At 35.5% G+C, this 22,757-nt stretch overlaps 3 protein-coding genes and 1 long non-coding RNA gene across 5 annotated transcripts in view; 2 read left to right on the top strand and 2 right to left on the bottom strand.

The window, feature by feature from the left end:
• The window catches only part of LOC117989931 (ubiquilin-1-like), an 11,823-nt gene extending 5,697 nt beyond the window's left edge, over positions 1 to 6,126 (top strand). Inside the window, 8 exon segments of the mRNA XM_069504317.1 lie at positions 244 to 321; positions 323 to 383; positions 386 to 473; positions 476 to 513; positions 1,159 to 1,265; positions 2,146 to 2,350; positions 2,933 to 3,065; positions 3,741 to 6,126. Of these exon segments, the coding sequence (XP_069360418.1) occupies positions 244 to 321; positions 323 to 383; positions 386 to 473; positions 476 to 513; positions 1,159 to 1,265; positions 2,146 to 2,350; positions 2,933 to 3,065; positions 3,741 to 3,817 (787 nt within the window). The 3' untranslated portion in view covers positions 3,818 to 6,126.
• A 2,165-nt stretch (positions 6,127 to 8,291) lies between these two features.
• On the top strand, positions 8,292 to 12,187 carry PIG-V (phosphatidylinositol glycan anchor biosynthesis class V). The gene is made up of 2 exons (XM_069504295.1): positions 8,292 to 8,434; positions 8,647 to 12,187. The coding sequence occupies exon 2, from the start codon at positions 8,676 to 8,678 to the stop codon at positions 9,750 to 9,752; it is 1,077 nt and encodes a 358-aa protein (XP_069360396.1). The 5' UTR covers positions 8,292 to 8,434; positions 8,647 to 8,675; the 3' UTR covers positions 9,753 to 12,187.
• On the bottom strand, positions 11,310 to 19,582 carry MBD-like (methyl-CpG-binding domain protein 2). 2 transcript variants are annotated; one of them, XM_034977489.2, is made up of 5 exons: positions 19,243 to 19,582; positions 18,659 to 18,808; positions 14,662 to 14,827; positions 14,144 to 14,288; positions 11,310 to 13,554 (listed from the first exon to the last, which is right to left on the bottom strand). In XM_034977489.2, exons 1-5 carry the CDS (start codon positions 19,362 to 19,364, stop codon positions 13,388 to 13,390), a joined length of 750 nt encoding a protein of 249 aa, XP_034833380.1. In that variant the 5' UTR covers positions 19,365 to 19,582; the 3' UTR covers positions 11,310 to 13,387. The 2 variants fall into 2 exon arrangements, with proteins under 2 accessions (XP_034833380.1, XP_034833381.1); XM_034977490.2 differs by lacking the exon at positions 18,659 to 18,808.
• Positions 19,583 to 19,967: 385 nt separating this feature from the next.
• On the bottom strand, positions 19,968 to 22,228 carry LOC138403504 (uncharacterized). The gene is made up of 2 exons (XR_011237767.1): positions 21,030 to 22,228; positions 19,968 to 20,099 (listed from the first exon to the last, which is right to left on the bottom strand). It is a non-coding gene; the product is annotated as an uncharacterized lncRNA (long non-coding RNA).
• Positions 22,229 to 22,757: the final 529 nt, after the last annotated feature.

Genomic DNA, 22,757 nt, shown 5'->3' with positions numbered 1-22,757 from the left:
GCCACTCAGCAAGCAATACGCACCCACCTTGTACTTTTTAAACCACACACAACTTTTGAACAATGAATACTTATGTTGGTAAAAATGTACCTAATATATTTTTTTTTCAATGAACTTTTTTACCACCATATTGCAGGACACCCTACCGTCGTCGATTTTCCATCTACACATACAAAACGCTTTAGCGTCTGTATCACCATCTCCAAGGACCTATCTGTATACAAACGGTGGCTTACTGTTACTAGATGGACACCAACCCCAGCAAGGAGCTGAAAACCGACAGCCTTTTGCCGAACCCTGGAGCCGAGGAGGCTCCAATACGACGCGCAGGTGCGGGCGCGGGCGGCGCGGCCGGGCCCGGCCTCATCAACACGCCGGGCATTGCCAGTCGCTGCTGCAACAGATGTCGGAGAACCCTGGCCTCGTGCAGTCCATGCTGTCGGCGCCCTACACCAACAGTATGCTGCAGGCCCTGGCGCTGACCCGGAGATGGCCTCCCAGCTCATAAACCAGGTATCAAACTAAATATTGATCAGTTGCTTTTCAGGTAAAAAGAGCCTTGGGTCCTACTAGTAGTAGGCTTTTAGCATTGCCTTAAGTAGTGATATTTCAATAAATTGTTTTGACATTTTCATTTTAAAATATTACTACTTTAAGCGGTGGTAGTAGGGCCCCTGGATGTCATGGTAAGGATTGCCTTTGCATCGGTATTAGGCCATAGGTAATTCTTTCATAATGCCTATGGACCGATATACGAATGTTTGCGCACAACTTATTAAGAATCAGCCAACTCATCTTGCTGTCACTGCCTTTCCCGTCTACCACCAAATAGATTGTCGTAAGTAAAAACACCCACTGGGCAGGTTCAACTCAAAATCTTTTCATGAAGTTAACTTTAGTAAGAATCGAGACGATGATGTACCAGAGCAACTTACAGTACTTTTAGTCGCAATCTCATCAAAAAATTTGTATGAGCTCTTGGGATTATCAAAATATTATATACTATCAAAGGTTACCACATCGCGTAGTTTCTAGAAAGCAACTTTACACACTTTGATCGTTTGTCACATCCATCCTAAAAAATCCTACTGTCTCTGATAATACTAAAATGTACAGCAACAAAATAAACGTTTTTACTATAGATTGCATTTGTTTCAGAACCCCATGTTCGCCAACAAACCCGCAGTGCAGGAGCAGATCCGCACCATGATGCCGCAAATGATCGCCCAGCTGCAGAACCCTGAGATGCAACAGATGATGTCCCAATCCACAGGTGAGTTCTGCCATCTCCAAAAATAATTGAGGAAAATAACATTTTCGCACTGTAATCAGCAACACGCAAAACCTTGTAAATGACATCTACATACATAGATTTCTTCAAAAATAGTTATTTGTGTCATAAGTGGCGTGATATTTTGTTCCGCGAGAGCGTATTTTGAATTTTCATCAATCATCATCATCATCATGATCAACCCATCACCGGCTCACTACAGAGCGCGGGTCTCCTCTCAGAGTGAGAAGGGGTTTTGGTCATAGTCTACCACGCTGGCCATGTGCGGATTGGTAGACTTCACACACCTTTCAGAACATTATGGAGAACTCTCAGGCATGCAGGTTTCCTCACGATGTTTTCCTTTACCGTTAAAGCAAGTGATATTTAATTAATTAATACGCACATTATTCCGGAAAGTTAGAGGTGCGTGCCCGGGATCGAACCCCCGACCTCCGATTAGAAGGCGGACGTCCTAACCACTAGGCTATCACTGCTTATTTATTCTCATAGGTATTTTCATCAATACCTATGAGAAAAAAAAACAAAATATATTATACCGAATGCACGAACGTGGACCAATTAACCAAAATAAAAATAAAAAAATTAGAAGATGGAATGTTCAAACTCTCATGGAACAAATTGGAATATGTTCTTGGTACCTCTACTGCCAATGTTCATTTTTCGAATAGTATGATTTAAAAAAAAACGTTTTTTACGTGCCCAGCTTGAATTTAAAAACGGATGTCGTTTTCCTAACCCAGCACCCCAAAAATTTCGATTTTTCGAAGAAAAAAAACGCTTCAGCCATCTTGAATTTGAATGGCCGTAATTTGTAACCAGTTTCGTAGCCAAAAAGCTCAGTTGTTAATTACCGGGCAGGCGTTTGAACGCGCTGCTTGCAGATCCAGCAGGGCATGGGAGTCGCTCCGCGCTGCAGCACCCAGCCTCGTCAACAACATGGGCTTTGGGCCCGCCGCCGCCGCCGCCGCGCCCGTGCCGCCCGCGCCGCCCGCCGCCGCCACGCCAGCCGCCAACCAGCAGGCGCGCCAGCAGCAGAACACCGAGCTCTTCTCACAGGTCAGTGCACTGAGCTGATGCTCCAGCAGTAGTGTGGGTATGGTTACCGATATCTGTTGGTATAAATCACGGGAGGGGACGTGCGGAGGACTACGGGGCTTCAGCCGCCGCGACTCGCCATGTTAGTCGACCTAATATTCTGTTACTTACTTGAACTTGATGATGCGCACTGACTTCCTTTCTTTGATTTTACGTAATAAAAGGAGTCTAAGTCTGGCTTCCGGATACAAACTATCTCTGTATCTAACCCCTAGATATAACTGTTAATGTGTGGGACAGCTTTCAAAAATAAACGTTTTTCTTTATTCTGTACCAAGTAGATGATGCCCGCAATTTCGGTATTTGGATTTTTAAAATCCTGTGGGAACATTCATTTTTGAGATCAAAGTAGCTATGTAATATATATGTATGTAGCCCCGGGATGCAAGCTATTTGTGTACCGTCCGTCAAAATCGGCTAAACAGATAAGCCGTGAAAAGCGAGCAAACAGACAGAGAGATAGACACGCTTTTGCATTTATAATATTTTTATTCTTCGTTGTTCTGTTTAGTAGCGCATATCTTTTTATAATTTCCCTCTCAGTTTATGCAACGCATGGTAGCCGCGATGTCGAACAACCAGACCAACACACAGCAGCCGCCGGAGCAGCGCTACTCTCAGCAGCTCGAACAGCTCGCAGCTATGGGATTCCTCAATCGAGAAGCTAATTTGCAAGGTACATGTCAATGAAACCTATAGCAGGCATACCGTTAGAGCTAGCGCGCACTACGGAATTAATTCCGCACTGGATTTTCATAGATTTAAATTCAAATTTACAGATTTTAAAACGCACCGCAACTCGCCGCACCGTTATGCGCGCTAGCTCTTAGACTGAGATGGTTCCAGAAATAGCGATGCGGTGCGATCGGGGTGACAGTTGACCTAGAAAGAAAAATTGGAAGTGTAGATTTCCACAAGCGGTTGTTTGATAATAATTTTATCAAACAACCGCTGCTTATTAAACTTAAACTAACAGAGAATGTTGATTTTTCGTATTTCGGAAGATCCTCTGTTTAATAATCACTACAAAATTAAATTTATTATTGGCATGCTAGTATAATTTGCGTTTACAAACATGAGTGAATTCACCAAATGAAATCATCATCAACCGATAGACGTCCACTGCTGGACATAGGTCTCTTGTAGGGACTTCGACGCACCACGTCAGGCGCCGCCTGATACGAGCGCTCCCTGTGAGACTCGTTTGATGTCGTCTGTCCACCTAGTGGAGGAGGTCTGCAACACGTTGAGCTATGTTGGTTACTCTGGTTCTCCTACGGATCGCTACATTTCTGATTTGATTGCATAGAGAAATAAGAATAAATGAAATATAATAATGAATTAATTTCAGCATTAATCGCAACGTTCGGCGACGTGAACGCGGCGGTGGAGAGGCTACTGGCGCTGGGGCAGCTGTCCATGAGCTAACACCCCCGCGGCGCTGACTAGCTGTTCTACTCACTTGCACCACATTTTGAACATTATTTCAATCTTTATAAGAACTTTGAATTAATATGGTGTTTACATTTTTCACTCTACTTCTATAATTTTTTTTTTTGTTTGATAAACTATGCAGTGATTATATTAAAAACTAGCTGCCCCGGCGAACTTCGTACCGCCTAACAGTCGATTCTTTTCAGGATATTTTTTAAATTTTTCTCCGTAAGAACCATCCCCTATGAAGCTGTGTAGCCTAGTGGTTAAGACGTCCGCCTTCCAATCGGAGGTCGGGGGTTCGATCCCGGGCACGCACCTCTAACTTTTCGGAGTCATGTGCGTTTTTAAGTAATTAAAATATCACTTGCTTTAACGGTGAAGGAAAACATCGTGAGGAAACCTGCATGCCTGAGAGTTCTCCATAATGTTCTCAAAGGTGTGTGAAGTCTGCCAATCTGCACTTGGCCAGCGTGGTAGACTATGGCCAAAACCCTTCTCACTCTGAGAGGAGACCTGTGCTCTGTAGTGAGCCGGTGATGGGTTGAACATGATGATGAAGAACCATCTCCGTACTTCAAGAAATATTATAAAGAAATAATTAGCGAAATCGGTTCAGCTGTTCTCGAGATTTGCGATCAGCAACACATTCAGCGATTCATTTTTATATATAGAGATTGGCACCGATTCCGTTGTCTGTCTCTAAACTAAATTTAGAGTATCTGCATCCTTTTCTTTTTAACAATGCTAAATAGGGACAGAACAATAACTTTACATTTAAAGACTCTAAATTTTAGTGCACGCTACAAATTTAAGCAGAAGGCTCGCGACTTTTACCATCTAAAAATTTAAAACTGTCAAACTGCGTCTGTCCTTTTCATATTACCTTAGTAAGAAGAGGATGCGAATACTCTAAAATTAGGTTGTGCTCAGAATCAGTACTATTGTTTGTTCAATCGTGTCGTGCAAGTAAGTTATAATTTTTATAACATTTATATTATGTTATATTGAAAGACAAAACTTTGCCCTGAATTTTGACTCTTCATTGAAATTCCTGTATCAATTAATGGTCTATAATTTAAATAGGTTGTCTTTTAAATTTAATAATTTAAATTCATTCCTTCTTACTTAAGGTATTATATATTTTCCTTGTAGACGTAAATCATTGGTAACGGTTATATTGTAAACATTTAACATGTTTGCTATGGATAAAATAATATATTATATTATTACCAAGGTTTTCTTGTATGTCTTACAGTCCTATCAGTACATATTTTTAGGTTTTCGCAATGTTAGGTAAATGATGTAGTTTTATGTAATAGTTTTGCTTTAGAAACAAGTGTGGTGGCAGATATGGAGTTAAATTGATGTGCTATTGTTGTGTACAGTCATTTTTAATTTTCCTTACTCACTAATGCTTGAATAAAGAAATCGAACATGAAAAAAATACACTTTGCATAATTGATTACCTACTCGATTATTTTTATATTAAGATAAGTACCAGCAACGTGAAATTGTGTTTATTTTCCTTATATAGTTTCCTTATTACCAGTGTGTTACATTTGGAATTCAATACAGATTGTGTCATGTTGGTCTTCGATGAAAGGAACATAGTATAACTCTCAGAGTGCTATTAAATAAATAATAAAAAACCCGGCCAAGTGCGAGTCAGGCTCGCGCAACGAGGGTTCCATACTACAGTCGTATTCTTTCGACATTTTGTACGATAATCCAAAAAGTATGATGCATAAAAATCTGTTTTAGAATGCACAGGTGAAGACCTTTCACATGATACCCCACTTGATATAGTTATTTTACTTCCAAAATTGAAAATACTAATTATTAATAATTCATGACCACAATTTAATTTTTTTTGTGTGATGTTACCACAAATTCGTGGTTTTCAGATTTTCCCCGAATGTCTGCTATAAGACCTACCTACCTGCCAAATTTCATGATTCTAGGTCAACGGGAAGTACCCTTTAGGTTTCTTGACAGACAGACAGACAACAAAGTGATCCTGTAAGGGTTCCGTTTTACCTATTCCAGGTACGGAACCCTAAAGATAGGCATGGTAGGTATTCAGCGGTTGTAGAGTAAATTTTGTCATTTCTCTTTTCGGTGGTAGAACCAACAATATTGTGTTTTGATCTATAATGTGTAGTTAGCAAATTATTTTAAGTTTAAAAACAGAAGCGATAACTGTTGCTCAGTTTTGTTAGGGGTTTCGTTAAATTTCCATGAATAATTATATCTAGAGTAATATTAATACAAAACACTAATCAATAAAGTTTGAAAACGCTTATGATAATCTTTTTATTTGTACAAACAAAATTATATATATATGCACACCCCTTACCACACCTTATAAAATTGAACCATACCTAATAGGTATGGTTCAAATTTATAAGGTGTAGGTATTACCTATAGTTTTGTTTTTAAGTTTTTTGAGAAGGCACGACATTACGCTTGTGTAGAATCTATGAATAAGCATATTACGCATGTGTGATGTGTCATGAACATAGATAGAGTAATAAAAGTAGATTAAAGTACTGTGTAACCGCGTATGAGAAAGCGATAGCACGACGTAACGATGAATAACATTGTTTAGTAGTCAATATTTATACTAACCGATCAACAATATTTGTATTAAACGTTTTTTTATGTGAAAACAAGTAAATAACTGATGAGAGTCACGAATTCTCAGTTTGTTTTGCAACTAAAGTTGCATTCCTTGTATGTATTCTTGAAAAAAACCAGTTACACGATAAGGGACAAAATAGGTTAGCTGCGTCTCTGTTTATCACATTAGTTACTTTATCTGTGCTCTCTTTTTAGTGAATGAGAAAGCAAACGTTCCTGTATCTACTTTTATTACTCTATCTACGGTAGGTGTATATCTGTGGTCTTGGGTGCGAATGCCGAATTCCTATTTCCTACGAAAATTATAGTTAGTCTGAGGAAAATTAAAGGACACCCACGCCAGTGTTTCCATATGTAAATCGAGAATTACCGTGTTCAAGGGTTAAAATTACGGTGTTTCTAGATTAAATTACGGTGGATTAGCTAAAAGAATACCGTGTAAATTACCGTGTCATTTTTAAAAGAAAAAACGTCACGAATTTGCTTTTTAATCAACTATTAATATTATTCTGAATCTGACTCTCCTAGCATAGCAATATCTTTTTCATATACGGATTTATTCATATTAATATTTTGTTAAATCTTATTAGTTTTACATTTGACTCCTTCCTAATTGCTTGAATAAGGACGAAAATAGATTGCTGAGATTTGATGCTTAAACCGAGAGCAAGAGAAATGTTGCCATTATGAAATATGCTTAGGTGACTGAGATTCGTACTCGTATTACGCAGTATATTATGAATTCTTAACGTGATTTTGTATTACGGTGACACGGTCAAGGTAATGGCCATATTACCTTGACGGTAGATTAGGGCTGAATTACGGTGCATCTACGGTAATTACCGTGTACATGGAAACACTGACCCACGCCCACATCAGTAGGGCGATTGTCTAAAACCTGCATCAATCATTATTACAATCTCAATTCTTCTTGCAACAATGCATTGTGGCCAATAGTGAGCGAGCATTAACCAATCAGAGATGATTGCGATCGTGACATTGTAGCTGTCAAACAACCGCGGTAGGGCCACAGATTACTGACAACATGTAAGTAAATTCCTCAAAATCCATACTAATAGGTATTACAAATGCGAAAGTGTGTCTGTCTGTCTGTCAGCCTTTCGCGGCCCATCCGTTCAACCGATTTTGACGAAATTTGGTACAGATATAGCTTGCATCCCGGGGAAGGACATAGGCTACTTTTTATCCCGAAAAATAAAGAGTTCCCATGGGATTTTTAAAAACCTAAATCGTCGCGGGCATCATCTAGTTCATAATATAGGTAAACCATAGAGAGGAGTGTGGCAAAGAGTATATAATACGTGTGGTGTGGTGTGTGGTGGTGATCACAGACCTATAGTATTATATTAGGTCACAGACCAACTTACTTGAAAATACATAATATAAGTATACATTACGAAATGAAAACGATTATTTCTTTTGTAATTTATTATTACTAAAAGTTAGACATAATGAAAATTGTTTTATGTAGATAAAACCGTACTGTACCTACCTTAATACAGATGTAAATACCACAGAGTACATGTAAATACCAATGAAATAGTTTCGAGTAAAGTTCTTAGTAGGTTATTGAGGTTAGATTTTAATCAATAACTTTCTTGTTCAATGTAAAATAATATATCTTAATATTAAAATAACTAGTTAAATACACATATTGTTCCAGATGTATTCTCCGCGTCAGAAAATACTCTGGTTTGCTTTTAGCTCGAGGGTTTTTGTGCTGTTTCTTCAAGCTGTCTCCAATGTTATTCTTCCGGATCACAATGCAGATGTGTTTATTAGTCCGGAGGATCCAACTTTGCGTAAAAGTAGAGTTGACATTATAGTTGATATAATTCTTGGTGGCATGAAACGATGGGATGCACAGTATTTTGTACATATAGCTCAATATGGGTACACTTATGAAAATTGTTTAGCGTTTTTTCCTTTGTTTCCACTAATTGTAAGGTATGTTGCCTATATATTCAATAGTATTTTAGGTTCATTTCTTAATTTCCATAGTTCTCTGCTGATCTCTGCAACTATTGTTAATTTACTGTTTTTTATGAAATCTGCTGATGTCTTGCATAGACTAAGCATAAGAATACTGAAAAGTGAAAGCAGAGCATACAAATCTGCCATTTTATACTGTGTTAATCCTGCTAGTATATTTTTTTCAGCTCCTTATTCAGAGTCTTCATTTGCATTTATGTCTTTTTATACAATGTTCAAATGTACAGAAAATGAGACATTAAGATTTGCCAACATAGACATTACAAGTGGATTACCTGCTGGATTCTCTATGATCTCCAGATCTAATGGGATGATTAATTTAGGTTTCATTTTGTATGCTAGTTTCAAAAATGTGATAGAGCGAACTTTACCTGAAATTGTGTACAAATATAAGACTCTCAAGCATAGAATAATTCTTCCCTTTTTACTTCTACCATTGTTTACATCTAGTGTAGCACTGTTCATGACTGTGATAGTAGCCATCATTCCATTTGTTTTAGTGCAAACATACAATTACTTTAAATTTTGTATCCATAGTGATCACAATTTGCCAGAATTTTTATCCAGCTCTGAATTTATATTACCAGGAACAGCTGAAAGTCCATGGTGTAATAGTTCACTGCCTTTGTCATACTCTTATGTACAAAATCACTATTGGGATGTAGGTTTATTTAAATACTATAAGTTAAAACAAATACCAAATTTTATGCTCGCATTCCCTATCATATTCTTAATCTTGAATAATTGTTTATGTTATATTAAAAACAATTTACGATTATGTTTTAGACTTGGATTAAAAGATAACATTTTTAATTATGGTTATCCAAGCAAAATAACATACAGACAAAAACAGTATTCTAAATCTTTTGGGGCCAATGATCCTTCCTTCTTTGTATATGTGATACATGCAATGGCTTTAACAATTTTTTGCATTGCATTTGTCCATATCCAAGTGGCAACAAGACTCTTGGCTTCGGCCAGTCCAGTTTTATACTGGATTTGCTCAAGTAAGATGAATGTTGGTCCTACTCCAACTTCAGATCAAAACACCATCAATGAGCATTTTCGTCGCATTGGTGTTGGTAAGAGAATACCATCACACCATTTGTCTATTGCTAATTTGGAAGGAGTCGACAATATGTATAGTAAATGGAAAACCTTTTTAATATCCAGGAGAATGCCTGACTTTCAATCACAAATTATACAGTGTTATTTTCTTGGGTACCTTGTAGTTGGTACAATTTTGTATTCTAATTTCTATCCTTGGACTTAATTAAATTTTATTGAATAGAATTCATGACATATCACTTCACTTAATTGAGTATTTTAAAATAGAAATTATTCTGACATATCATTTGCATTATTTTGAAATTATTTAGCGAATATTATGACCAAATCTAGTCAATCTTTTAGGATTTAGCAGATGTTTTTTATAGTATTAATTAAGTACTTTAATAGATTATATTTCTCTGCTTGGAGTTTAATAATGCATGGGGCCTTTTAAAAACAAGTCCATTATACATTTTGATCTAAGGTTGTCATTTTAGATGTAAATTGCTTATATTATAAATATAATATTAATTAATGATTTATAGGTAGTTCTAACAAAGTTAGTATTTTAATCATTGGCTTATATATTACTTCGTATGGACAGGGCTATTGAACAAACAAAATGGCACAGACTCAGTGGTGCTTTAGCACCAATGCAACCTCAGTGACGTCTGGATTTCAAACGGGTCGTTCATTAGTATCTAAGAGGTGGCGCTGATTTATTTGGTTCCAAAACCGTGAAAAATTTTGTTCGCTTGACCATATCTTGTCATTTATATTGATGATTTTAATCTACAAGTTTTGTAAACCACACTATTTATAGTATGTTCAGTTTTTATTTATGTGTATCAAACACATAAAAAGCTTTTAAGTACTGAGTAGGTATTGAATTTCAATCTTGCATATTTTTAGCTGTCTCAATTAAGTTTATTCCTTTTCACACTGTACTTAAATATTACTAATATAACTGAGCTAATTACTAGGTATTTATGTAATAAAATTCTGTATTCCATACATACTTACTAATTACTAAATTATGTGTAGTATAAATGCTAAGTGTCTGGTATCGTTTCATAACTTAACCATTGAACCTATCTTACTTGTGCAGACTACAGAAAAAGCTTGCATCCTTGTGACCGATTTAAAGGTGTGGGCAACTGCTGTAATGTATGTTGCTGTAATATTTAGGCTCCATTCACATTAAAAGAGAATGGAATGGAAGCGACTTTTCGTAACGAAATTGTACTTCGTATAATGAGTTTTATGTTAACTGTGTTAACATACAAACTAGATCGAGTAATAAAGGTCGCAGGTCTTCCGCGGAAAGCTCGCGCGTTTTCGAACTTTGGCGGAGTGTCTAGGTGAAATTGACCCTTCCGTTCCATTCCCTTTCAATGTAAATTGTGCCTAAAGAAATCTTACTTGAGAATAGATTAGGCATCTTAAATGAGAACAGAAAATAGCTCTGCACACCTTTAGTATGCAGTTTTGACTTAAATAATCTTATTTTATTATATAAATACCTAATTAATTTGCTTATTATACTTAAGTATACTATATTTAAGTATGATTATTTACTTATTTTAATTTTGTATATTTTTGGTATGCTTTGGGTTTTTACCTTAAATAAAGAAACATTATTATTATTATTAAAAATGTACCAGTATTGTAGCTGTTGCGGTGATTTAATTTAATTTTAATACTTACATCTTACTTAAATTCACAATCGCACAAGACGATTGTTCAAAGCTTGTTTTCAAGTGTTCAATAAAAATTAATATACTTGAGTAATTAAGATTTTTTATTATTATAAAACCACTGTTACCACAAAGATGACAAACTTGAAACTTATAAACATTATTAATAATTATTATAATGATTTACCTAGTAAAATACCCAAACTACGAGGTTGTGACTTATGATTGCATTTATTTAAATTACAACTATATTATTTCAGAACGTTTTTCTCAATTATTGATTCAAAAGGCCGAGTTTATAAAGACCATAAGGTTAGATAATTGGTAATGCTTTTTTATTACCAATTTCTAATTTCGAATGTGATATCAAAATGAAGCGTAACCTAAAACTAAGTTAAGTATGTGATTAAAAAATGATCTTGTTACATAATTGGCAGTTGATACAGTAATTTCAATTAACTTCTATTAGGTATAAAATATACAGCTACAGCCTACATTATACTAATTTATTAGTAGTTCATACATAAATATAAATATGTAATATTAATATTTGTAGTATAATAATATGTATTACAATATGTACTTATAAACCTTGCTCATGAGAAAAAGTACTTACCAAATTTTTCTTAAATAAAGATCATAAATAGGTTTACAATATGATAAATACACAATGAGGGGGTTTTAGCCAACGTTCGATAAAATTTTCATAGATGGTGCTTAAAAATACTAACACCACTAAAAACGTAAAATAATACATACTACATATATCTATATGATCTATGCTTTAATGTTTAGGTCGTGTCAATCAATGACATAGATGAAGAGTAACAGCTAGCGTGCACTGCAGTTCTTCTTATATTTCTTCGCCACAAAATCTGTGAACTATAATAGAAGTAAATATTTAATTTTGCATCGGGGAAGAAACGTCAGGATTAAGAATATTAGCCAAATTGCTGACTAAAATTCCCCTTTCCCCTCCAATTAAGCGTAAAGCTTGTGCTAGGAGTAGGTACGACAATAGTGCAACCGGTGGGATTTGAACCGGCGACCTTTCGGTTTTCAGTCCGCTCCTATAACCGTTGAGCTATCGAGGCTATTTTTATATATATATATATATATAAATAGTTATACTTGACCTAAAGCATAGATCATAATATATATAATATATTATTTTTCGTTTTTAGTGGTGTTAGTATTTAAGCGCCATCTATGAAAATTTTATGGCACGTTCGCTCTGAAACTTCCTCATTAAGATGAGATTTGGTGGCCATACTTTTGGCTATGAAAAGCAATGTTCCATAAGTCATGTTTAAATACATTGTCATATTCTTAACTATAGTCTATTTTTTAACCCCAGAGACCAAAATGACAGCTAGAAATATCAAATTAAAATAATGATACCAGCTTAACAAAAATAGTGTGGTCCAGAACCATTAGGGCTCTGGTTCAGATTAAAATCGTTAATAAAATAATATTTCGTACATCACGAATAAAATAAACATACGGAATGTATAATTACGAGATTAAAAAGTAGCAGTAATCACATATTAATTAAAAGAAGAATAATTAGTAACAAAAAATACAAATTAATTCATCTAAGGAATTTTTCTATAGTATGTAAATTTATAAATTGAGAATCAGCCCATACTTATTACATTTGAATTGAAATTATTTTCAACACATTTTGTTGTCTCATTACACATCTCTCGAGAAAGCCAATAAATATTTTATCGTAAGTATCGATTGCACCACATCACTATTAAAGAGCCATAAAAAACAGGCAACACACGACACGTCATTTTGGTCTCCGGGATTAAAAAATAGACTAGCCTGTAGAGTTGTAGACATTAGACAACACACTCAAGTTTGAAGAATTAGAAGAAGTATTATTAAAGTAGTCTGGCAGCATTTGTTCGACTTCCTGCGTTCTTCTCAGAAATCGGCGGCGTAGTAGGCACTTCCGTCTCTGAGAAATACCTCCCTTGCTAAGAGCATACTTTTGTTCTTAACTAGTGCTGTCGACAACACACTCGGAAATGCAGGGTTTAGGGGAATCGGCGGTGGAGTCCGGCAGCATTTGTTCGACGGGGTCGTCGTCTTCCTGTGCTCCCTGCTGCGAGTCGGCGGCGGAGGTCTGCACGTCCCCGTCGCCGGCGCGCCCCTATGCGGCCGCCAGGGCCTCTTGCAGTCTGAGCCGCGCCCGCTTCACGCGCTCCTCTTGACGGCGCAAATCATCTTTAGTTATAGTAACAGCGGCGATCAATGGTTGATCAGGGTTTAAAAAAACCCCTGGGCTCTCCATTATAACTTGCTTTGAACCGCTTTGTCCTGAAAATGTGCCATTTGCCTAAGCTTTACATCTATAGAGAAGTGATGCAATTATCCTTTCTTTTCTACCGCAAAAGATGAAACTAATTTGCACTTAGTTGATTATACAACATATTACAGGGGGGGTAAGGGGGTGCGCTAACATCTTAGCACCCCAAATGTCAACCTCACCTGCACGTGGTGCCCCCTGCGAATCAGCGGACGAGGATATGACGACCGAAGAATGGCGGGATAACCATTCCATATGGCTTGGCTTTAAATAATACAGACCAGAGACGGGCAGCAGCGTCACTAGTGCGAAATAGCCTACAGCCCTGCGCTGACCAACCCGCCTGCCCAGCGTGGTCAGTATGGGCACTACTTCTAATGAGCAGCGCCAATTTGGCGCGCTCTTCGAAAGGCCTATGTCCAGCAGTGGACGCAAACAGGCTGATGGATTGATTATACAAGGCCGTTGTACCCCTGTGCTGGACAACATGGGGTTTATGTGTATGTATTATGAATCTGAAACTTTTTGGTGCATACAGTTAAAACTTGTATGGCTGAATTTTTAAATTAGCTTTAGATTATTGTTAAAATACATACATACCTGTTATAGGTTGTGATGAAACATGTAAAGCAGTGGCTAATGACTGTATTGTAGTAGCATCTGAAGTATACGGCCCCAAAGATTGGATATACTTAGGTAAAGAGGTCGTGCCAATCACTCCATTTGCGTCACAAGCAGTTAATCCCTGCAAGAAAAAGTTTTGGATAAAGAAAATTAATATAACATGCATCAAGGGCAACTTGAGAAAAAATTGTTCATTTAATTAAAAGTTAGACTGAATGATTTATGAACAATTTTCTCTATAGCAGCAGATTCAATATTTTTGGACATTTTATCGACTTATCTAGGGCAGAAAAATGTTTTTTTTAATAAGCGCCCTAATGTGTCGTGGAATACCAGTCAGAAGCGTAACTTTTTGCACATTGTACAAATGTACAAAATTGTTCTACTTCAGTCACTCATAAAGACAAAAATACTCGTTGTCCAGCCAATGCCATCGGCGCTTTAGTTTGTTCAATTTTTTGCGAGTTAGGTCACTATTACTGAAAAACAATTACCTCTAAGCGTTTCTCCCAAAACAGTTGCTTAGGTTTCTCTTGAGTGCCATGTTTTAAGTCAGTTTTCACTTTACTCTCCTGAGTTTTGTACACTGTGACTGGCTGTTTGAAAATTGATGCTGTCTGACGAATTGGAGGCACGAGCGATGCATCTGAGCGGACACCCCTAATCAAATACATTAATTTAGTCTACATTAAATCAAATAAGGAAAACTTATTTAGGAATTTATTAAACAAGTCATAGACAGTATTCGCAGTAGGTAAAATTTTGTTTTCGCATTTAAGTACGTCGCATTTGCAAATATCTTTAAAGAATTAATTGATGAATTTTGTAACTGGTAGGTATTGGGGCCGATTCTCTAGTACACAATCTCCAAACTAAACTAAATTAACAGGTCTAAATCAATACTATCCTTTTCCGCAACCAACATTATGAAAGGGATAGCAATAGATTTAGACGTGCCATTTTAGTTTAGTTTAGAGATTGTGTACAACGGAATTAGCCACAATATCCATACTTCCATACTAATATTATAAATGCGAAAGTGTGTCTGTCTGTCTGTCTGTCTGCTAGCTTTTCACGGCCCAACAGTAAAACCGATTTCGATGAAATTTGGTTTAAAAACAGAGTTAGCTTACATCCCGGGGAAGGACATAGGCTACTTTTTATCCCGGAAAATCAAAGAGTTCCCACGGAATTTTTGAAAAACCTAATTCCACGCGGACGAAGTCGCGGGCATCAGCTAGTATTTAATAAAGGGAACAAACCATGTAAGACTGTTTTTACAATGACAATAAAACTGGTCAAATGTGTGTCAGAAGCAGAACCCATATAAAGTATGTTCTGTAGGTACTAGTTGCTAAAAACTTTAGCTTCAGCTAAACAGTCTTTAAACAAAAAAAAATTGACTCGCGATTTCATGTTCAGGTTTCCGAAATATTTTGTTTTCAAAATTTAAATACGCCTCCGCAGAGCGATAATTAATAGGTTTCTATTTACCTACTGTACTTTTCAATTATAGAAACCAATTGTTTATTTTTAAAATGGTTGGACACAGACAGATGGACAAACTTTCATGGTTTCTTGTTTTACTATGGAACCCTAAAAACAGAAATCTAATGTAAATGTTTATTATAAGTTAAATCTTTTGCTAAAAATATGAAAACACACAAATGACACACATTTACAATACAAACATGAAACAAGTTATTATTTACATATTATGTAATTGTCTCAATAACCTTTTAAAAAAATGCATAAATGCCAATACTAATGGAAGTTTATAATATATCATTTCATGCAATATTAGTCATGCTTTATGAATCTAAGCACTTGTTACATACTGAGAATGTGCAGATGTTATCATTATAGGTGTTTGGTTTGAAAATAGTACACTACTCCTGGCCAGAAATAAAGCAATTTACGGTCAAGTAATACTAGGACTAGGTGAAGCAGAGTACATACTTCCAAAGTGATTTTAAAAGTCTAACCTAGGCAAGTTCTTTTAAACTAAACGAGGCAGTTAATTGCTATTCTGGTCAGACTTGTGTAGTATTTTTCTCTCATTTGCGAGGAAATAATAAACAAATGAATACAAGAAGTAAGTTACATTGCCATTGGACAACGATAATAATAAATTGACCACATGCAAAGTAAAATCGAATAATTCTTCCAACTATTAATTTTTATCAAACTTAAATTTTTTGTTATTATATAATATGAAAACATCCACACTAATAGGCTACTTGACAATTTTTTTAAGTTGGTCTTAAATGGTTAATATTTGTCCTATTATATCAAAAAAATTAACACTATATTTTTTTGCGCCCTAAAAACCGTAAAACTTTAATTTAAAAAAATATTTTTCTTAGACAGGTGAAAACACTGTCGGCCATGTTTGGCCGATAGATTATCTGTGCTCTGACGTCATGCATTTGTAAACAACAGCATAACCCTGTGGTTATACTGTTGTTTACAAATGCATGACGTCAGAGCACAGATAATCTATCGGCCAAACATGGCCGACAGTGTTTTCACCTGTCTAAGAAAAATATTTTTTAAATTAAAGTTTTACGGTTTTTAGGGCGCAAAAAAATATAGTGTTAATTTTTTTGATATAATAGGACAAATATTAACCATTTAAGACCAACTTAAAAAAATTGTCAAGTAGCCTATTTTCATTCACACCAATTCAACAGTGTATGGTCACACAATTTATTTAAAAACTTTTGAAAAGAAATGTGCATTCAGCTATTATAATAATATTATGTGTACCTAAAAACCTAATTTATAATGTACACATAAAAAACCTCGTCAGCAGAATGAAACTATCCAGCAATGTATATTATTGTTATATTGGAAATTGCTGGTGTGTTATCATTAGAGTTTCTTAAAAGAGCAGATTAACCATTTGTTTTTTTTAGGGTTCTGTACCTCAAAAGGAAAAACGGAACCCTTATAGGATCACTTAGTTGTCTGTATGTCTGTCGGTCTGTCAAGAAACCTACAGGGTACTTCCTGTTGACCTATTATCATTAAATTTGGTAGTATAGCAGATATTCGGGGAAAAATATGAAAACCGTGAATTTGTAATTACATCACACAAAAAAAATTAAATTGTGGTCATGAAGTAATAATTAGTATTTTCAATTTTTGAAGTAAGTAACTATATCATGTGGGATATCATATGAAAGGTCTTCACCTGTGCATTCTAAAACAAATTTTTATTTATTTTTATGCATTATAGTTTTTGAATTATCGTGCATAATGTCGAAAAAATACGACTGTAGCACGGAACCATCAATGCGCGAGCCTGACTCACACTCGGCCGGTTTTTCTTAATAATGAACCAATTGCTGAGTAAGTGGTAGAAAATTTACTTAATTTAACATTTGAAGGGCTCAAACTTATTAAAAGCTTTTGTTGTAATTTATTTTATAATTCGTTTAGTGTTTTACCTCCTACACTTCACCTAAACTTTACCTCTTACACCTCAAGGAAATTTCTAGATAATTTTAAACACACATTGGCCCCGATTCTCTAGTCTCTCTCTAAACTAAATTTAGAGTATCTGCATCCTTTTCTTTTTACTAATGCTAAAAAAGGAACGGAACATGACTTTCACATTTAAAGACTCTAAATTTTAGTGCACAATACAAATTTAAACAGTAGGTTCGCGAGTGCGTGCTAAAACACAGGTTTTACCATCTAAAAATTTAATTTAGAAATGTCAAACTGCTTCTGTCCTTTTCATATTACATTAGTAAGAAGAGGGTGCGAATACTCTAAAATTAGGTTGTGCTTAGAATCGGTGCCAGTATTCCTGCCGGTCTGCAAATTTTGATATGTATTTAAAATTACATAATTTGTAATATGAAAATCATAACTGACTAATAATTTAGATCAGTAAATAATCAAATAGTCTCTTGCAACATGTAAAGCTCATGATCTCTATGTTTCAGCATATTATGATATTTACATTTAGCATCTTACAGCCATTTTCTGATTTTTTCTGAAATTTTTTCACTAAAATAAAATTCTTAAATAACCCTTGATCAGAGCAGATACCCTACTGTAGGTGCTCTTTCTCACACTTTATTTAATTTAAACACACTATACTACAGAAGTAAGCATTTATTCTTATATAATAGTGACAAAAAGTATATACAGAAAATTTTCAATTTTAAAAGCTTGTGTATATAGTAAATAAGCATTGTGGGGGAGTGAGCATAGAAAAATAAAAATCAAAGTGTGGTAACTAATCCTTTACAAGCTGCTATAAGTGTTGATCTAATGAAACAACTGGTTTTCCATAAAAATGCTTGATCTAAGGCTAAGTAATACAAACAATATGAGGTCTGTATTAATAAGTAAATTACATCTAGAGCACTTTGACACAAGCTTTTGGATATAGAGCATAAACAAATGTAACACAAAGCAGGACTGCACTAATGAACACAACACAAGTGAGAGAAGTTATGACACGAATGTGGGAACCTGTAGTCAAACTGCGCTCGAGCTTTCTTGGCCTTGCACAGCAGCATAGTGTTTATTTGACCCTGCTGAAAGTCGAAACACGACAAGTCCACACTATCACCCAGATAACGAACTAGCTCAGGTTTACTGCGAAACTTTTTACCTGTTGGGCTACACAAAAATATATTGTCACCACAGACCACTCAGCCATTGATAGCTGTGTTAGTATGTTGCGTTAAATTTACTAGCAATGGATGTAGTGGATGTTCAACCAAATAAATGATTGGCAACAATTTATAATGTAAAAATAACATGTGAATATCAAATTAAAATTTTAGTGCAATGATAAATGACTGTTATTAACACTGTGCACTAGCCAATTATTCAGAAAATAATCCATATATAACATAAATTGCTATCCAATATCCCAGATGGTCAAAATGGTACAAGTATTTTACAGCACTGTACAGTATTACTTATTATATTTTTTGAGAAACTATTTGTGCAATATGAACTGATTGAATTGTACGGAATTTAGGCTCATTGAGAAAAAATCAAGAACTTAATAAAAATAATTATAGAAATGAAATGGTGACAGTATGTACCTGTAGTAATAAACGTCAACTTTCCCAGCTGAAAGTCCAGATTTTCTAATTACTTCCTCTCTTTGCCAGCCTTTTGGCAAGGCTGCACAATCGCTTCTTTTCTTTTCTATTGAAATATTCATCTTGAAGAATCTCACTGGCGTAGAGGGTAGAGGATTGTGATTTTACTTCAAGTTTTAGTTTTATCAGAAGCGCATCGTGGGATTAAGAAATATCTTGTAAGAACAAGTAAACTAAGCTTTTAGTTAAATACAAAAACAAATAACAATTTGCGTTTCAATTCAAACTTTATTTTAAGAATTTAGTTGATGTGATAGTTGATAAAGTGTGGTAAAGATATTATTATCACAGACCAATAACATTTAGGATACAGACCACCAACTCCATAGACGATGTTTGTTTCAGTAGTAAGGGGAAGTGGGAGGCAAGGAATTTATATAACAAATTGTCATTGTTGTAGTGATCGTCTGTCTCACATTTTATTGGTTTTTACTATGAGAATCCACAGGACCATCTCTTTCTAACTTTATATAATATATAGCAATTATATGCCCGGATTGTCATAAATTAGGGATGGCGTGACAGCAGGAAAACCGTAACTTTTTAGTGATGTCCTTTTTACAGATTTTAACGGTTTTGCTATTAATTACCGATTTTCAGTATTTATCGGTAATCCTACTAATAATTTATTAAGAAATTTAGTTTTTCAAAAAAAATCAATCAAATTTATCAAAATATAAAAACTTTATTTAGAATAGACAATAACTATGTTCCAGTTGTAGTTGACGATAAGTGTTCATCTGTATTCTTAAGCTGTGGGCCACATCTCTGCTGAAGACTTGCGCAGCAAGTTTCACCTGTAATGCATGGTTATTTTTTTATAGATAATTATGTTAATAAACTAAATTTGATAATGCAATTTAGATTTAAAGTAGACATTGGGTTTAAAATATAATTAAAGAATTTAAATGAGTAGTTTGGAAATTCATTAGGATTCAAATTTTTATTCAAAAAATTATCTTTTATGCTCATAATTATACTATCCTAATCCTAATGTTAATATTATAAACTAGCCGATGTCCGCAACTTCGTACGCGTGGATTTAGGTTTTTAAGAATCCTGTGGAAACTCTTCAATTTTCCGGGATAAAAAATAGCCTATGTCCTTCCCCGGGATGCAAGCTATCTCTGTACCAAATATAGTCAAATCGGTTGAACGGTTGAGCCGTGAAAAGCTAGCAGACAGACAGACAGACACACTTTCACATTTATAATATTAGTATGGATGTGAAAGTGTGGATGTTTGGATGTTTGTTACTCAATCACACAAAAACAGCTGAACGGATTTGGATGAAATTTGGAATGGAGATAGATTATACCCTGAATTAACATATAGGCTGCTTTTTATCCCGGAAAATCAAAGAGTTCCCGCGGGATTTTGAAAAATGAAAATCCACGCAGTCGCTGGCATCACCTAGTATGCTCATAATTATCTTCGACACTATTGGGCGCCGACCCTGGTTATTGGTACTTCTTGTTTTTATGGTGTCTATGTGATCACGTGATGAGATTTTTGTTAGCTGAAACTTAAAATTGACCAACAACAGGCTCTACAACCCATAGTTTCAGAGACAGTGCTTTCAAAAACGTGATAACATAGACACCACGAAAACAAGAAGTTTTAGTACCAATAACTAAGGTCTGCGCACCATAGTTTTATTGGATTTTTTCCATGGCAAGGACATTATCACAAAGCTATTGTTACAAAACAAATGTTCAGTTACTTGCCTTCAACTTGTAGTATCAATTTGGTTTCACATGCTTGTCTGTTAATTTGGTAGACCATCCAACACCTGCCACACCATCAACAGCAAACAGCTTCTCGATGTAGTCCCACTGAGCACGCTGACTCCCGATGAGCAAGTCCTTCTTCTGAAAATTATTGTGGAAACATTTGAGTAAATGTGGGACATCATATATATGATATATTTATGACTCAGTGGTTGAGAGTAATGAGTAATAGAAGTTGTTGGCTCTAAAATGAAGTGCTGAATTAAATCTGGTGACTTCTGTTTGTCAGGAATCGGGATAATTGGCAAGGGATTAACTAAATCTATAGGACTTGAAATAACAGAAGCTTGCTCATTCCTACTTTGTTTGTCTGTTTGTGAAGTCGATGGGATATCGACTATGTTAACATCGAGGGGTTTACCAGTCTGTAAAGGGGATATCTCTAGAAATTTGTCAATTTTAAAATGTACTATACCAGGGTTTTTAGAAGACTGTGTAATATGCAAATTCAGCGTGGGAATTGAATCTTTTGTCAATCTATTATTTACGATATACCGAGGTAAGAAATGGGATTCGCAAATCCTGACATTTTTTAATTGCCTAAGGGAGTACTTACGCAAATATGTACAGTTAATCAACCATGCTTTCCATCTAGTAGTGTCGGTAAAAAGTACGGCGTGTAAATGTAGGGTGCTTTTACACTTAGGTACACTACACTGCCTCATATCAGATAAAAAGGATACTAGGTATTTAGAAACACCACTAGAATTACAATTATTACTAAGCCTAAATTAGGCAGGCAAGTTTAAAGAGCACATCCACTATATCTCTCAATTAAAACAAAAACATAAAAAACTGAAAATAGAAATATAAAACGAATATCCTGTTATAACTGCAGCACACTTCAAGGTTTAAACTCTCGCAATGGATTAAGGAGAAAAATTGAGTTTTTTAGGTTAGGTTATAAAATCTCTCAAAACCGACATGTTTTTATTTCGAAATTCTATGTAATGAAAGCCGATTGGATCTAATCACCGACCAATAAGATTTGAGCAAAAAATATTATAGTGTGCTGTATGTACATGTGCCTTTAATACTGTGTGAGTGGAGCGAGATAGTCCTGTGGATTTCGAAAGAGGAATAGAAAGTGCGAAAGAAATGGACTGATGCATCTTTTATGGCCCTCAGTTGACAGGGCCTGATTATTATACTCTTTGGTTTGATAATAATTGGTACCTACCTACCTAATTAGTTCTGTGATAAGTGACATCTTTGTTCAGTCTGTTAAAGACAGAGGTACCAAAGAGTAAAGGAAAGTTGCCCTAATGTCACAGTGAGCCTAAGAGGCCCCGCACACGGTCAAGCATGTTTGTCAAATTTTACGTGCTTGACAAACATGCTTGACCGTCTGCGGTCATTTTTCACGTATTTGTCAAACAAACTACGTGCTTGTCAAACAAACTACGTGCTTGGCAAATTTGATTGACAGTCTGTTTGTCAAACATGCTTGATTGGTGTACGGCTGTTTGTTTCACAAGAAATCCTTTGTCCGCGGTGCGCATCACTCAGCGCCTATGCTCAGCGCAGTATCCCTTTCTGGATTCTGCGTCGAAAGTGACGCCTTGTTTTGTTTGACTAGCCAGTTTGACAGACCTGTTTAAATGGTATTTGGCACCGTGCTCTTGTGTTTGATGACCTCATAAAAAAAACCGTCTTAATATGAGA

This window comes from Maniola hyperantus, chromosome 17 (assembly GCF_902806685.2).
Source record: "Maniola hyperantus chromosome 17, iAphHyp1.2, whole genome shotgun sequence".
NCBI lineage: Eukaryota > Metazoa > Arthropoda > Insecta > Lepidoptera > Nymphalidae > Maniola > Maniola hyperantus.
Note: the sequence above shows the minus strand (reverse complement) of the source record. Positions and strands in the feature narration are given on the sequence as shown.

Bases quoted from the DNA above. Each gene is read 5' to 3' on its own strand.
- PIG-V (XM_069504295.1), top strand. From the start codon at position 8,676: ATGTCTTTTTATACAATGTTCAAATGTACAGAAAATGAGACATTAAGA.
- MBD-like (XM_034977489.2), bottom strand. From the start codon at position 19,364: ATGAATATTTCAATAGAAAAGAAAAGAAGCGATTGTGCAGCCTTGCCA. The intron at 18,809-19,242 runs GTACATACTGTC...ATTTTTGTGTAG, and splicing joins GTTGACGTTTATTACTACAG to CCCAACAGGTAAAAAGTTTC. The intron at 14,828-18,658 runs GTTCCCACATTC...GTATTTGATTAG, and splicing joins CGAGCGCAGTTTGACTACAG to GGGTGTCCGCTCAGATGCAT.